The 16372-nt window shown below is 32.5% G+C and overlaps 1 protein-coding gene across 3 annotated transcripts in view; it reads right to left on the minus strand.

Annotated features, from left to right (window-relative positions):
* Nucleotides 1-143: 143 nt before the first annotated feature.
* LOC145325080 (TBC1 domain family member 17-like) overlaps nt 144-16372 on the minus strand; it is a 42710-nt gene continuing 26481 nt past the window's right edge. Inside the window, exons 2-26 of one of the 3 annotated variants that reach the window (XM_080167915.1) lie at nt 15288-15378; nt 14254-14307; nt 13818-13885; nt 13580-13646; nt 13179-13300; nt 12743-12822; nt 12318-12456; nt 11981-12085; nt 11620-11671; nt 11313-11389; nt 10898-11026; nt 10643-10721; nt 10156-10244; nt 9407-9468; nt 8761-8861; nt 8299-8412; nt 7962-8037; nt 7408-7485; nt 4305-4339; nt 3725-3865; nt 2838-2900; nt 2333-2407; nt 1859-1899; nt 1185-1258; nt 144-754 (exon numbers count right to left, since the gene is read on the minus strand). In XM_080167915.1, coding sequence (XP_080024041.1) covers nt 705-754; nt 1185-1258; nt 1859-1899; nt 2333-2407; nt 2838-2900; nt 3725-3865; nt 4305-4339; nt 7408-7485; nt 7962-8037; nt 8299-8412; nt 8761-8861; nt 9407-9468; nt 10156-10244; nt 10643-10721; nt 10898-11026; nt 11313-11389; nt 11620-11671; nt 11981-12085; nt 12318-12456; nt 12743-12822; nt 13179-13300; nt 13580-13646; nt 13818-13885; nt 14254-14307; nt 15288-15356 — 2040 coding nt within the window. In that variant the 5' untranslated portion in view covers nt 15357-15378 and the 3' untranslated portion in view covers nt 144-704. Of the gene's footprint in view, nt 755-1184; nt 1259-1858; nt 1900-2332; nt 2408-2837; nt 2901-3724; nt 3866-4304; nt 4340-7407; nt 7486-7961; nt 8038-8298; nt 8413-8760; nt 8862-9406; nt 9469-10155; nt 10245-10642; nt 10722-10897; nt 11027-11312; nt 11390-11619; nt 11672-11980; nt 12086-12317; nt 12457-12742; nt 12823-13178; nt 13301-13579; nt 13647-13817; nt 13886-14253; nt 14308-14767; nt 14961-15287; nt 15445-16372 lie in introns of those variants that run through there. The other 2 variants (XM_080167914.1, XM_080167912.1) reach the window with 2 other exon arrangements.

The following is a 16372-nucleotide window of genomic DNA, read 5'->3' on the forward strand; positions in this document are numbered from 1 at the left end:
TTGAATAAAGATGACCATTAAGAATATATTAATCTAAACACAAATTTAATCTTTCACATATTTCTTATGAGTATATTTCTGCTTTGAAAAATTGTGAATATTGAGAGGAAAACAGGGTTGTAGATTATAAATAAAAATGTAACATTTTTAGTTAGGAACAACTGCGATTTCATGCAAAATTATTCTTTGATAGTACTACATTCTGTTCTGATTATTTGATAATTTGATACAAAATGGACGAACAACAATAATACAATCACAATAGAATATACGTAAGACAGCCGTTTACAAATTTTTAAGGCACAGTAAAATACGTTGTTCAAATAATTAATGAAAAGGTTTTGTAGTTTTTCCAAAAATTGTCCCATTATTCCATATGCAGAAGAAATACCTACCTACCTAAAATAAACAAAATATCCAATTCTAATAAAGAACACTATTTATGTGCAAACTATATCCACCAAGGAAAATTTGATATTATTTATTATTTTAAAATCTTTCTAGAAATTGTGCTTATATAAATGGAATACTAATGATTACTGAAAATACTTTTTAAAAATAGTTTTTCTTGAGACTGTTTACCACTTTGTTTTCAATTAAAACATTTAATTTTAGATAATAATTGAACTGTGATACTAGCATATTAAATAACTCTAGAATCCATGTATAATATTGTTGCAGCTAACTGTGTGTTTGTGTCATATTCAGAAGAAATTTGATGAAATTGCATCTTCAAATTTATTCTCTTCTCCTTCTGCGTATAGTAAACCATCTTTATACGGCTTCTTTTATATTTTATACTGCTCTTTTATCGTTTATGTACAATCATTATTCTTCGGATAGCTGTTATTTACGGAAGCTGAGGTTATTTTTAAACAGTTATTTTATACCTATACAGAAACTTATTATTTTTCGACACACTTATATTTCGTTCAAAGTAAGATCTAATGCTTTTGCCCCTTATAAGTCTTATTACATATATTACCAAATTTTTTTTTTTTTTTGATAAGAACTTGCTATTCTCTGAAAGAGCATAATTCCTATTTAGGGAAGCTTAACATAGGTCTTAGGAAGCTGGTTTATTTTGAAATTAAATTTTTCTACCCACTCCTTTCCCTTTCGAATACAGAACCCCTAGGGGCGATGCGACTTAGTAAAATGATAAATATTAAAGATGGTTTTTCCTGAAAGCACTTCAACACTACTACTATTGTTGAGGGAACTACTTGCATTGGAACCATCTGTTACACGACGGGTCCTAAAATTAAATGAAATATTTTTACTATAGTAAGACGAGTCATAAACAATATGTAATCTAATGACAATAACAGTAAAGCAAAGAGGGAACAAGAGGGGATAAGGCAATGTACGATAAATTGATGTACATCCCCAATAATAATACACAAAATTTTCTCTTCTTTAGATTAAAATTAGTGGTTGAAACTTTTTAATACCTAACCTAATGAATCAACGAATCAAAATTAACTAAAGTCCCTAAAGTTGTTAAACCAACGAAGAAGAAAACGTTATTTTAAAACTTTTATCTGTTCCCTCTCTGTCTGAAAATAGTAGTAACCCCACCGATTAAAGATCCTATAATGCAATCTCGTTGCTTCTAAGATTTGTAAGCTTTGAAACAGTTTTGAAAGGCCGAGTTTTTACACGTTATTTTTGAGGTTGAAAACAAAGCCATATACATGAAATTGATGACGTATTTGCTTTCTCACTGCATAGTCAATGCATAGACTTCAAAATTAATATGAAACTTATACTTTTTAGCGTTGTCTTAAAAAAACACTTAGAACTGAATGGCCTTAATAATAGGAAGAGCTTTCCTTTTATAAAGACTTCCACTTACCTATCACAGTTTCCATTTGTGGGCACAGGAATGCTGTTTGTCTAAATACAATAAAAAGTAGGTATGTATTTTTTATCATTAATTTAAGATTCGTTGCCAGAATGTCGGTGTGCCCACTTAAAACATGTTGATCTTTTTACTTTTTTGACAACATTTTTTTATGTGATATACCTATTCATACTAGGTATTGATCTTAATTTTAGAAAATTGATTGCCAGCACAATAAAGTGAAAGGTTATATGCGAGTCATCTCTATAAAAAGTCCTAAAATGTATATTTGTCCTTCAAGCATCCTGTATTAAAGACGTTCTGCTTACATTTACTTACAATTTTGTTTAGACTATATACCTCTTATTCAGTTCTGACACTCTACAATCTTGTTCATGTTAGTTTTTCTTACAGTTTCAGAGTTTTGCTTTATTGGATGTTTTTTCATATCTAAATCAAGTGGACATATGCAATATAATGACGCACCTGGGGTAAGGGTGCCTTGCCATTGACAGGTCTTCCAGCTCCGTTTTCAGGTACAATTCCAAGGATATTCAACACCTGGACAATAATAGTTATTTATCGCATCGTATTATAGACAGCTTTCAGTGGATAGCAAAATTAAGTTAAGAGATTAATTCCAGTTTTGTTAGACCTAAGAGGGCCAACAACACTGGGCACTTTCTATCTAACTTATATAATTGTTGCCGCTAGTAAGGGAAAGGTAGGTTGTGGGTAAAATCAGTAAAAGTGTGTGTTTAAGGCTTAAAAATAGCAGTAGAACGATAATATTCACTAAATATGTGTATTTCTTATTGAAAAGAACAAAAGACAACAAATTTTTTTTAAAGTTAACATAAATCTTTATCTTTCTACTACTGTTTTTAACTAAAAACACTTAAACTTTACGGATTTTACCCGCAACCTACCTTTCCCTTTGATATACTTTTTTATCTAAATGATCTAAAACCACAGACTTAAAAAAACTAACCTGGTCTGGTACTGTAGGATCTTTCCCAATTAGTCGGAATATAGAATCCGCCCGACATAACATCTAAACATAAAAATTTTTTAAGAATAGATATAATTAAATTAGATTTAAATGAAAACAAATTCCTGTTGAATCAATAAAGCAAACTATAGACGAAATAAACCAATATAAAAAGGGGGGGGGGGGAAGTTTTGACACATTTGCGTAAACAGTGAATATAGGCTTTATCTTTGGACTGAGAGGATAGGTTATTAAAGATAAAATCATTCTTATATGATAAATTTTCCCAAGTTTTAAGATTTTTTGAATAAGCCTCCAGGTTCAGGAGCTGCAGGCCTCAGGTGGTCTCTTGACAGGTAAAAATAAGAATTAAATTTTTTTTTAGAGATAGAGGTAAACTTATAAAAAAATGTGCATCTTTTTTCTTCAAATTTGTATATAACATTTAAAAAGATGCATGTTTTGTTTTACAAGTTGACCTCTAAATGTTAAATTTTTTTAAATTTCTACCTTTCCAGTGACCAATTGGAGGCCTGCAGCTCCTAAACCTGGAGTCATATCGAAAAAATCTCAAAACTTGGGAAAATTCATCATATAAGAATGATTTTATCTTTTATAACCTATACTCTCAGTCCAAAGATACAGCCTATATTCACTGTTTACGCAAATGTGTCAAAATCCCCCCCCCCCCCTCTTGATTAAAATTAATTTTAAAGTCATATTTTCAAAAGCTTTAAAATCCAATTTAAGCTATTTTTTGTCTTCAATAGCAGCAGAGAAAATAACCATTTCCCCATAGCGTTACAGACTGGATGACGGACAGACAAAATAGACTTGGCGACAGTAAGCTCTCAATCACCCGTTCTGTTCCAGAAACACCTGTTTACCTTATTGAGGTCTATCCTGAGTGACAGGTCGTTGATATGCTTGAGTATCTCGTTGAAGCCATACTTGTTCTCCATTATTGTATTCTTCTCAAACTCGAGCAGGGCCACGCACAGCAGCAGGTGGAAGTTTTTGCACGGTTTCTTAAAAAATACAACATGAGCATTTTTTCATGTTTGCAATTTATTGAACTTAAATGCAATAAGGATATTTCAAAAGTACATAACTGCTGTTTCCAGTTTGGATTAGAAACGGTTTTACTTTTCAGCAATACTGAAAAATCATGTATGGCATCGTATCAAAAAATAAAATAAAATTAATACCAGTTTTGTTAGACCGGTCATTTAGCCTGTCGAGATAAAAAAAACTGGTTTAATATCCGCGGAATTTATATTATTCTTTTTATAATAGCAGCATTACCGACTGACAAAGAAAGTTAATAATAGATGCTCCTTCAATAGTCTAAATATCAGCTGTTTATTTATTATGGCAGCCAGGTAAATCACAAATCCGCCTTAGAACAATAGTAACGGACAAAATGAATTAAAGAGTAGCTACGCTACCAGAAAAAAATTAGTTTACCTTAGTCCAAAGTACTTCCCACAACTGCATTGTATCTAAATTAAATTAAAATATTTTAATCATTTTTTAATGTGCGTAATATAATGCCTTTGGTAGCTTGTATGTATTGGTGAAAAAATACTGTGTACTATAAATTCTCCCTCCTTCTATTGCATTGAATGGAATATGTATAAGCACCATATATTTGTATTTAGAATCTAAGTATGTTAATTTTCCTATCCCATTATGTAAAATATTATGGTCGTTTTCAATTAAGATTTCAATAACAAGGGAACTAATTTAGTTCTTTTTTCTAGGGAAGCTTTAAGTTTACATATGTCCTGGACTGGTTTTAGGCAATTTTTTTTAGATTTAAGCTTTGGTATGGTTTTAGGCTATTATACGACCCCCACCTTACCCATTAAAATATGGGGCCGCTACATGCAAGGGGCATATTTTGTCTGCCCTATTCTCTAAGGTTTTTTTAATGCAACCATCTCGTAATCAGTGAGCAAATGGCACTTAGAATTCTAATTTTGATCTGAACTTTTGCCTGAGTAATCCTTAGAAGGTCTATTTTCCCTAAAACGAACAAAAAGTTGGAAAAGTAACGGCTGGCGGCTCAACCGTTTAGACGTTTTTTGCCTATTATCAGGGTAAATCCATTATCAAGATTCAATTACGTAAGAATCAACTTTTTAAAACATATTTTTGGTTTGATTCATGTTAAATGATAGCAATAACCATTTTTAAAACTTCTAGTACCAACAGCTACTGTCTAGAACCGTTTGATAGCGTTTTGGAGTGGAAAAGAGTATTATGTGGAGATAATATAATATATTTTGCAATATAGATATCCAAAAAATGGCAAAACGGCTGAGCCGCCAGCCGTTAGCCGTTACTTTTCCAACTTTTTTTGTTCGATTTAGGGAAAAAAGACCTACAAAGGATTACTCAGGCAAAATTTCAGATGGAAATTCGAATTCTAAGTGCCATTTGCTCACTGATTACGAGATGGTTGCATTAACCCCCCCCCCCCCTTTGTTTTCTAAACATCAATCCCTTAGCATGTATAAAAGCATTTAACGATTTTAAAACATTTGATCATAAAACATATGGAGAAGATCTTGTTGAATATAAAAGGGTTTATCTTTGAATTTATAATAAAATGATGAATAACAATACCAACTGAAGTCAATATTCATAGGTAGCGAAGACCTTCCATTCTTAAATAAAAGTAACAGGATGTCTGTCTTTGTGTCTAAAGAGAAGGATCTTCATATGGTTCTCTTCAATAAAGATTCTTATACGGTTAATGAAACAATTTTTAGGGAGGATATCACCTCCACTTTAAAATGGTATCTCATTAAGTAAAAAAATTTTCACTTTAAAAACAAACTAAAATTGAAAATGGAGTGGCGACCTCCTTTCCTTCAATTGGCCCTAAAGGAACGTAGCCGCTAGACAAATTTGAATGATTAATCGGGGGAGGGTTGAGTTTAAAAAAGATTTCACGAGATTCTACCACACCAAATGCAAAATAACTAGACTTTATATTTGGTGACCCTGGGGTGACGGGTTCAGTGCCCCCCACACCCACGAAGTGGGCATACTTTTGAAAATCACGATTTTTCAGTTTTTCCCCTTAAAGGAGGGGAAGTAGTCGTTTTGGAGACTTCAAGCATCTCTTTGATGTTGAACAACTATTTGAGGCTGACATTTCTTTATTTATGTTTCATTCGCCTCCGGCTGACCGTTTAGCCGTTATTTGCCGCCGAAGGCTTGATTTTTGGCGATTTTTGCCGTTTCCGAGGTTTTAATGGACATTTAGGAGGGGAAAGAGTTGTCCAATCAAGTTGATGATGAAGTACATTTTTGTAGGCAATTGCATTGGCTAAATTTCAAGTAAAGTAAAATTTTTTGTACCTCCAACCGGTTTTGCTCCAGCTGAATCGATTTACAGATACCCCCTAAAAACCGGAAAAAACCGGTTTTTCATAAAATTCACGGCCGGTTTTGGCCGGATCCGGCTCAAATTTTGCATGGAGTCATCCTTTGATATTCCCAACAGTTGATACTTGACTCAGCAAGATCCCAGAAATGTGTGGTATATCTAGGGGGGGGGGGGGGGGGGGTATTAAATGGGTGTACTCAAAGAGGAGTTTATCCACCATCCTAGATTTTGCTGGTGTTTGATACATTATTCCTCACACCCCTATCAGAATGTTTCTGATTAAGCATACATTTATCATCGTGTTAATTAATAACATCCTATTTAATTTATATTTCATTGTCCTATCTCTTGACCTCAGTACACATACGGTTATATAGACAAACACACACACACACATATACACACATACACACACACACACAACGTGACACAAATACATAAATAATGGGAAAACCAAAATAAAATAGGCAAAGCATAACAAAAAGATTTTTGCAAAATTATTAATTTCAAAACCATACCTAGTGGTTTTGATAGAACGAAAATGACGACAAAAAGTTTAGAGCTATGTACCTACAAAAAGTTTAGAGCTATGTGCCTACATGATTTTGTATATTAAAACTTAAATGACACGTTGATTTTTTTTAGCTATCTTAAAGCGGAAAAATAGTTTTTCAAAGCTGTTATTTAAGATAGATGTCTAAAATTTCATGTTAAGATCAACAAAATCAATAATTGCCTACCATAAAACCCAATTTGTCAGTTTACTGTTTTTGTTATTACAAAAAAATTTCATTCAAGTATAAATAAAAAAATCAATGACAAATGCGCTTATAAAGTCTAACTAACAAACATAGTAATTTAGGCACTTTGGAATGAAACAAAGCATTTAATGATATGATAAGTATTATTGATCAGATCCAACTGCACAATTAAATTACTAGTTAAACAAGAATGACAACATCCATGAAAGCAAAGCTCTGGAATCAAACAGTAGAACAAAAGAATATGAATACTGTATCAAAACATGCCTAATATGCAGAATATTAATTTAATATAAACAAAATTGTAGGTATATCAACTTTTGTTCCAAAAACCAAATGAATAGGATGATTATATCATTCAAAAATTTGTTGTGAAGAAGTATGTCTCACTTTTAAAAATGCTAGTTACCTGAATAGTTGAATTCTCTTTTGAAATTGATTAAAAGCCATCGGAAGCAGAAAAATAGATTACCAGACTCTTTAGAATCTTGAAGAAAATAAAAAATATTATAGTATTAAAGTAACAGAATGTTTGTCCGTGTGTAGAGAAGACGCTGACCACCGGACCGATATAGTTATCCTTTAAAGTGAAGCTTTCTCCTAAGAGAAATCACCCCTAGATAGTAGAATACGTACCCCCCCCCCCTAAGTTTTTTTTTATCACCAGGTACCTTTTTTCCCGGCGTAGCAGCAAGTTAATAATAGGGTAATCAAAGGAAAATATTCTCAATCCTTATATAAAAGTAACAGGATGTCTATTTGTCTGTGTCGAAGGATATCGCTAATCGCTGAACCAATATGGTTCGCCTTTACAATGTAGCTTCTCATAGGTCTATTGCTATTTTAGGAAAGAGTACCACCACCCTTCCCAAGAGTGGTCTACTTCCCCTCATCTCATCTGCACCAAGACGCATCTTGGGGCCTAACCGCTAGTATATCATATAAGTTAATAGAAAAACTGACCTAAATAATTGTAGAATGAAATATCGATGTATTTCAATATCACAGTTAGCTGATTTAATTGTCTCTTTATACCACCCTGAAATAAATGTTGTATATTAGAATAGCCATACAAGTAAAAGAATAGATGGGGCATGGGCTTTATGGAACTCTGTCGACAGGGCGGCGGGATCCCTGTACCGTTCTTATTGGGTTCTTATTCAGCTAAAAGCGTCTGAAATATAAACAATGCCGAGTACCTACAAAAGAGCAAAAAGCAATTTTGCAGACGAAAAGGGTCTCCACCACTTGGGCCAGGTAGTTGTCTGGATTATACATGAATACCTATACATTTATTTACCTGATCAAACTCAAAATTAGATCCGACTCTGTCCATGAACCCGACAAAGCACCAGAAAGCGTCCACCTCGTTTTTCATCACATACAATATTGGGGATAACAGGTCACTCATCCCCTAAATAATAAAGGTCCAGTGGTGATTATTTTCCTACACATACGCTTTCCTAGATTTTCTATTCCCGGTGGTAAACCTACTCCCCTATTAAGTTTGATTTTAGCGAAGATGCTTTAAATTAAAAATACTAGGCCATACAATGAGAAAAGAGAGAGACAGAAAGAGAAATAAAATGAAAAAGTGAAGGAAAAAATCAGTCAATAAAAAAGATAGAACAAAAGAGAAATAAAAGAAAAAGGGATAGAACAGAGCATTACAGACCAATGGGAGGAGAGATAGACAAACACACTTTAAGAGTAGTTATGATCCCCCCCTCGCACAAATATTACACAGAACACAATGTTTTACCTGCACATAACCGAGATCAAAATTATACATGACATACGTCATAAGAATTTCTTCTAGTAGCGCAACATTTTTATTATCATCTCCGTGGTAAAATGGATGGCTCCTGTGATTTATAGAATAATATGTCACGATAGAAGAAAACCAGGTAGATTTGCCATTACAATAAAATATTTTTGTTTAATTATTTTAAGTTTAGGTTTCCTTTGCAGTTTTTATACTCCACTCATTATTTATAATCTTTGAAATCAACAGTTTTGTATGTTAGATTTTTGTATAGGATACATCTAAGCTTCTAACCGTGCATGGCGATGAGTTACACCTGTTCTGGGCAAAGGCATTTCCCCTATTTTTTTACTGCCCACTTATTTTTTAAATAAATTGCTTATAATGGGGGAAGTAGTTTTTCGTTTTTTTTGTTATTTTAGGTCGGGTTGTGTTAGGATATATTGGGTACTGGGTAGCCCCGCGGGGTTAGGGCACCGCAGAAATAGGCCCAATATGGTTAAGACATAATGGGAAAAACTAAGTAACCCCCACCCTCCCACCCTGCTTTTTTCAATTTAATTAAAAATAAGAGGGGACATAAGTGTTCGACAGGCAATTTGTCGGAAGAAGCTTCAATGTTGACGTTCTTATTATTCAATATTCCTGTCAGTTCTTCCAATATCTTTCTCTATTTGAGTCTTTCGCTCTCGAAATGCAGCAAATCTAAATACAAACATTTTCAGTTAGTGGTAGATATATATCTTTGTTTTTTAAAAGTGAGACTTGGATTGGCGAAGCACAAAAAAACTCATGAAATAAACAAACAGAAAAATTGGGTTATGGAGCATATGTTCAGTTGTCATGAAAAAGAAAAGAAAGAGAGATTAGGTATGTAAAACTAAAAGAAAATAAAGGAAAATTTAAATGACGTTTAATTCTTTTAAAGCATACCGACCAACAAACGGACAAAATAAGACTGAATGCCATTTTATTAAAGACTAGCGACTTCGCCCCTAGCCTCTACTAGGGGCTTTGTCCCAAGATGTTTGATCAACCTTATTTTGGGGGGGGGGAGGGAGGGGGGGGGGGTTAGGGGTGTCCCACCCCCCAAGAAAATAGTTATAAACCTTCCCTGGACCTATGAGAAGCTACCCTGTAAAGGAAAACCCGATCGGTTCAGCGGTTAGCAAGATCCTTAGCTACAAACAGACAGACAAACATCGTTCTACTTTGTATTATAGATAGCTTTCCGCGGATATAAATATAAAAAGTTTAAGATTAATTTTATGATTTTTATTTGGAAAATTGTTTGTAATACGATGCTATCCATTATTTTTCCTTATGGCTGAGAACCGGTTCAAATCCAGCGGATATTTATCAGTTTCAAAGCTATACTGGAAAAAGTCTTACCTATTTTGTTGGTCGTCAGAAATAGTTTTCCATTGTAATTTCATTTTGTGATAATCTTCTCTTTTACTCTCTTTGTCGATTTCTCTTTCCTTGAAAAATATTATGACAACATAAATATGTAAACAATGAAACAAAAATTAGAAAACCACAAAATAATGATAAATTCTGTAATACTTCATGTATTCTTGAAAATTTCTTTTTTAATTTGTTTAAAATGTAAGATACTTAATAAAAACGTCCTTTCAAAAGCTTTTTAAAATATAAAATCAACAGAATGATTATATACATTACATACAAAGTTGCCCCCCCCCCAAAAAAAAAAAAAATTACAACAACCAAGATTATACCTTAAAGTTCTATAAATCTAAGATCGAGATTTCAAATCAACAATGAAACTTTACTTAGTAATAACCTAATACGGGCGATGTTGCAACTGTCCAAACACCCGGGTTACAATCCCAGAAGTGAAGTTAATATAAAATTGTACCTGGTATGTGTGTTGCCAGTGATAGTACCCAAGGAGATATTTCCACGCCTCACCTCGAACATTTTCCTCCAATCCACCTCTGCAATTTAAAAAAAAAATATTGAGCATGAGCAATAGAACTGGAAAATATTCATGAAAAATTGATAGAAATCGGCTTAGATATGCCAACATTTAAAAAATGTGACATGACATGACGACAGTCATACAAATAAATTAGAAGTCCTTAAAAGCATTAATATAATAAAAGGTATATACCTGTAAATTTTTTCCAACAGGTCTGGAACATCCTCCACGGCTCCAGACGAGTTAATATGAAGTTCCCAGTCAAGTTGACACACAGGAGAACTTCGTGGAAGATCTTCCAGGCTTTTTAGCAGTGATCTCCTTAAAAAATGATTAAAATGGTTAAGATAGTGGAAATTAATTCTTAATAGTTCTTCTTTATCAATATTGTCTAATCTTAACATAACAATACTATTAGGTAGGTAGTTAACATGTGAAAAGAGCTTTTAAATTGAAAATTCTTTTTGTTTTTCATGAATAGACGTAGAAACCAAAAATCACAGACACAGCAATTGTCTTATTTTCAAATTGGACCATTGTTACAGGGGCCTAAATACAATTCAAAGTTGTACAAAATGCTGTGATGCCTCTGATTTATTTTTATCACCTGCTAGAAACGAGTTGCCAGTTGTCACCATCTTCCCCTCCATTTTCTCCTTGGACAGTACTTGCGACCGTTTCTCCCTTCAAAAAAAAAATGTAGAATTATTTAAAATCTAATTTTTCAATAATAAGATATGTCACAGTAATCGATGTATAATTACTTGGATGTTGTACCAGATTTTCGTGTACTCTGATAAAGTGATACTTAAATAACGTTTTTTCTAACCTCGCCCGAAATCCCCTACAGACTAATGGCGAGCAAATACTGTTTGATAAAATGTCGTCAGAAACACCAACAACCTTCGTTTTACCTGCAAAAGTTCAGCCATTTCTTCGTGTGGTCTATATTCCTTCTCTGTTGGACTAGAAATAAAAGGAATAAGGCATAAAATAACTATTTGACACAATACATACCTAAGCAGTTATTTATTTCTATAAATTCATCAAATATTAACAAAGAACATTTCTTCTAATAGCAACTATAAGTAAGACTTAAACAAAAAGTAAAGTGATAAGCTTTGTTTTGCTGCCCGTTTTTATATCTACTTCTGCCTTATGTTGTACTCAAAAAGATCGTTTGTACGGGAGGTTTTGAATGTTTGTGTATTTGAAAACTACGCGACAAGTGTATTGAAATACAAGTTAGCCATGAAACAAATGATCAATAACTACCTGAAAAGAAGCTTTTCTGCAAATTTACTGAGATAGTTAAGACTTGAATGATAGGGGTCATGTTGGAACTCTTCTATAGCACGCCACACTGTCTCTCCATTAGACCTTAAATTCATTTACAGAAGAATTAAAAATTTTATTAATGAAATAAATAATATTCCATAAAAATCAGATAGCAAACAAAACTTAATTATGAAATAGCTTTCAATAAGAATTTATAGGTATGTACATGTCAGACAACGTTTTTTGTTGCTGAAAATATCTTTATTTCTTTATGAATTCTTAATCAGTTTAATAAAAAAAATCGTATTTCTTTAATATTTGTAATGTTAATTACCTATCAAACAGATTAAGCTCTGAAAGAGACTGGTCGAGGGCAGAAATTTTCTTGTCTGTCAGAAGATAAAGGTTTTCATCTGTGGCAGACTGACGGACGGACATTACTTGTGTGAAAGTCTCCAGAAACTCTTCAGGTCCTTAAAAAAATTAACATCAATAGATACCAATACAAAGATAAAATCTAAGAATTAAAAACATTATTTCACAGCATCATACTAAAGTAAGCCTTAACTAAATTTAGGTTGGTTAAAAAACTTCGACATGGAATAGCAATTTCAAGAATGATAACATAAGCAAAAACACAGCATCTCAATAAGTATGTCTCAAATATAAGTTAAATTGTCCATAATTAGCATTTTGTCTGAACTTTGCTTTCAAAGATTTTTGTCTTTAAACCTATAAATATAAATAAATCATACTTACCATCATCAAGAAAAATCAAAGTATTGTGCCTTGTTCCATCCTTCATTAACAATGTTACTGTGTTACCATCATCTCCAAGTCTAAAGAATTGTATTAGATATTGAGAAGCTACTCCATTCATAACATTATCGTAAGTATAAGTAGGAAAATAAAAGTCGACAAGAAGCGCAGTACTTTTCCTTAAATGAAGTAACAGGATGTCAATGTGTGTGTCTGTCCGTCTATAATGAAGGATATCGCTAACCGTTGGACCGATATGGTTCTCCTTTACAAGGTAGCCTCTTAAAGTTGTGGTGGAAGGTTTATAAATAGGGGCGTAAATATATCTGATTTAAAAAGCAAAAGGTAGTAAACCTAAAAAATCTGATTAAGTCCGCCAAATTTCCTACAAACACTTATTTCTAAAAATCGTCCAAATCAAATTGAAAAGACTTACTTGTATGATTTAATTTCAGATACCTCAGCTGTCAGGCTTATCTGTTTCTCGTTCAGCGAGGAAGAAAATTTTACGGCGGGCGAATCACAATCCTTGCTGCTACTACGAAACTTTACACAGCCCTAAAAAGTAAAATTCACAATAGAAAATAAAGGGGAAAATAAAGGATTTACATTGTTACAACAATATGACAGCGGAAAGGGTAATGTATGAAGTCATACAAATACGTCTATTATCCATCTCTTGTTTAGTGGGTTTCGTTCCCACTTCTCGCATTCCTTCCTTTTTGACGTATTTTTATGACGTCACAAATGACACTTTCTGCTCTCCCAAAACAATGATAAGAATAAGTGAAAGAACAGTAACATATCATACAATGGAAAAGTAAGAAGACTATGTACCTTAGGAGTGGTTGTGGTATTTCTTCCAATAACAGCCCACTCATTTGTATCGGGCGGACTTCCAACCCTTAGAAAATAAAACATAATTATAAATCTGGCCAAAATACAAAAAGTTAGTTTTCAGATGAAAATTACAGTTATTGTTCCCAATTTTTCGCAATTAATATCTTGATGTTGAAAATGTAATACTTAATAGGTATTTTCAAATATAAATGCCTATTTTAATAATGAAACATACGTGAATTGTGTTTCAGCGGCGGCTGGAGACTTGGGTTCCATTCTGTTCCATGTTACAAAAACTCCATGCTAAAAATTATTACAAATATAGGTAAGCGTGCAATTCTTTTTGTTAGTTTGCGTTAATAGTTTTGTATATGTAGCAGGTAGCTGATAATATAAATTGAAGGCACTAAAAAATGTAAATTGTAACACGTACGTACATAGTAACAAAAACCATAAGTAGCCAAACACAAAAATAACGGATTGGCAACAAACAAAGTGAGTTACAGAGCAGATGTTCATTGGCCAAAAGTAAGAAGATGAAAAAAAGATGGATTATTTTGGGTTATACTTATAGTTAACTTAATCAATTAGCAGCCGAGAAAATCACATTTACGGACATAGAGAAAGACAAAGTACATTACAGAGTAGCTTGTTAGTAAACATTTGCAAACCTTTGTATCTGTGACAACTAGCACGCCAGGGTGTAGAACATCATCCTTTGTCGTCTAAACAAATAGAATAGTTAAGATAGGTATGCAATATTCATTCTTTATTACCCCTCATAACATTTTTAGGGAGTGAGTAAAATACTCCTCGGAGAAGGAGCTATAGAATAGAATCTAGCCACATTGGGCACTATCTGATAACAATCCCTATCACATATTTCATGGTAAGAGAGGAAATAAAATTTCAAAGTAACAAAATATTTTGTTTCTTATCTGAAAATGTAAAGAGAAAAATAGTTATAAACCTTCCCTAGAACTACAAGAAGCTTCCCAGTGCACTAGTGCATCGGTCCAGGGGATAGCAAAATCTTAAGCTACATAAAGACAGACATACATCCTGTAACTTTTATGCAATTGATAGGTAGTAAATTTTCAAATATAATTGCATAATTCTATTTTATTTTTAAAGCATCTAATTCTTCATTCTGAACTGAGGCTCCTCTTTAATTTTCGTTATCACCTCTGTAATCTCAGTAATCACGTCCTGCGAATCTAATTTAGATACTTTGACCCATCCATCTCGTAAATATTCTGAATCTGATGATGTAGTTTCAACGTTCAAAGTGTTAAACTTTGACATTTTGTTATTTGATCCCTTCTAAAGGAAACAAATTACGGAATGCATGTGTATTGATGGGATGAAAATTAAACGCTAACTGAAGAAAAATTGAAGAAACCACAAACATTTATATTCAAAGATTGCATAATAGAGGTCCTTATGAGTAATTGATTATAACAAAATTACTAATAGATTGTGATAAAAAATACATTATTTTGTAATGGTAATTAATCTTACTATATAAAAGTAGTTAGATATTTTTTATTTATTATTTTATATTTGTGGTCCGAATGGATCGAACTTTTCCGGGAATCTTATTAAATGTCTTGATGTGATTTTAGGCTATTTTCCGACATACATACATACTTCCCCGCCTTTCCTTAGAAGCTATTAGAGTAAAGAAACTTATTAATATAATGACCTGAATTAGAACACCTTCCCGTCGATACAACTCTTGTCCCTCGATCCTAAACTCTTCCAATTCAGACATTTTGCGTCTCTTACACTCTGAGCTAATTGATGAAAGTATATTTTTTCCTGAAAAACGTATAAAAGTAAATATTTTAATTTAGGCATTTACAGTATATACAATAATTTGTATGATGAAATAGTCTGTTTGTTTTATTTTAGAACAGGGATTCCAGGAACTATTAGATAAAATGATACATTAAGCGAAGCATCTCTGAAAGTCATTTTGATGTAAGTAAGTACGCTTTGAATTATCCTGTATATATTCTGGTAATTTTGGATATATTTATACTGAATTTTAATGCAAAATTATGTAGTAACTTTATATGTGTTGTTTTTAATGTTCGTATGTATGACCATTCATTTACTTGAGCTTCGCTTTTATGGATATTGTCATTCTTCTTATCCAAAAGTTCATCTTTGTTTTTATTGTTTCTTTTTTGACTTCAAAAGTTCAAGTTCCTATGATGTGTGTTTGTTTACATTTAGAAATTACGCAGAATAAAACTACTTTTACGATGTAATATTTTCCTAACTTCAAATCAAACAAAAACGACCTAAAAAAATTCTTTCAGATTATCAACTAATTTTATTTTTAATATTTTAGTATTTAAATACCAAGTATTGATAGTTTTAGTCGAAAAAGAACAATCAAATTCTTTATTTTCTACCCTATTTTTTTTGGGGATCTTAAATTAATAAAGTTTTTGTCCTTTTAACCTGAAATGCGCACAACTCTTGCCGCGTTCCCCCATTCAATATGGCTTGTGGACTTTTTCTATTTTGACTTTTTTCCCTAAAGCCTTTTTTTTTAGTAAAAAATCACAAACGGTCAATAAATACCTACACTTAAATTTTAAATTTAATTTCTCTGTTTGTGTCTTTATATTGGTATCGAAAAAAATGGCTAATCCTGTTGCTCTACTTAATAGTTAAGCTTCTTACGGGCCGTACAAAAGTTTTTATCCATTGAATTTTCACCCCTTCAAAGAAAATGAAAAAAAGTTTAGAGAACAATTATGACATTATTTTTACTGC

The sequence above is a fragment of the Acartia tonsa genome, chromosome 7, assembly GCF_053477335.1.
Source record: "Acartia tonsa isolate MP-2025a chromosome 7, ASM5347733v1, whole genome shotgun sequence".
NCBI lineage: Eukaryota > Metazoa > Arthropoda > Copepoda > Calanoida > Acartiidae > Acartia > Acartia tonsa.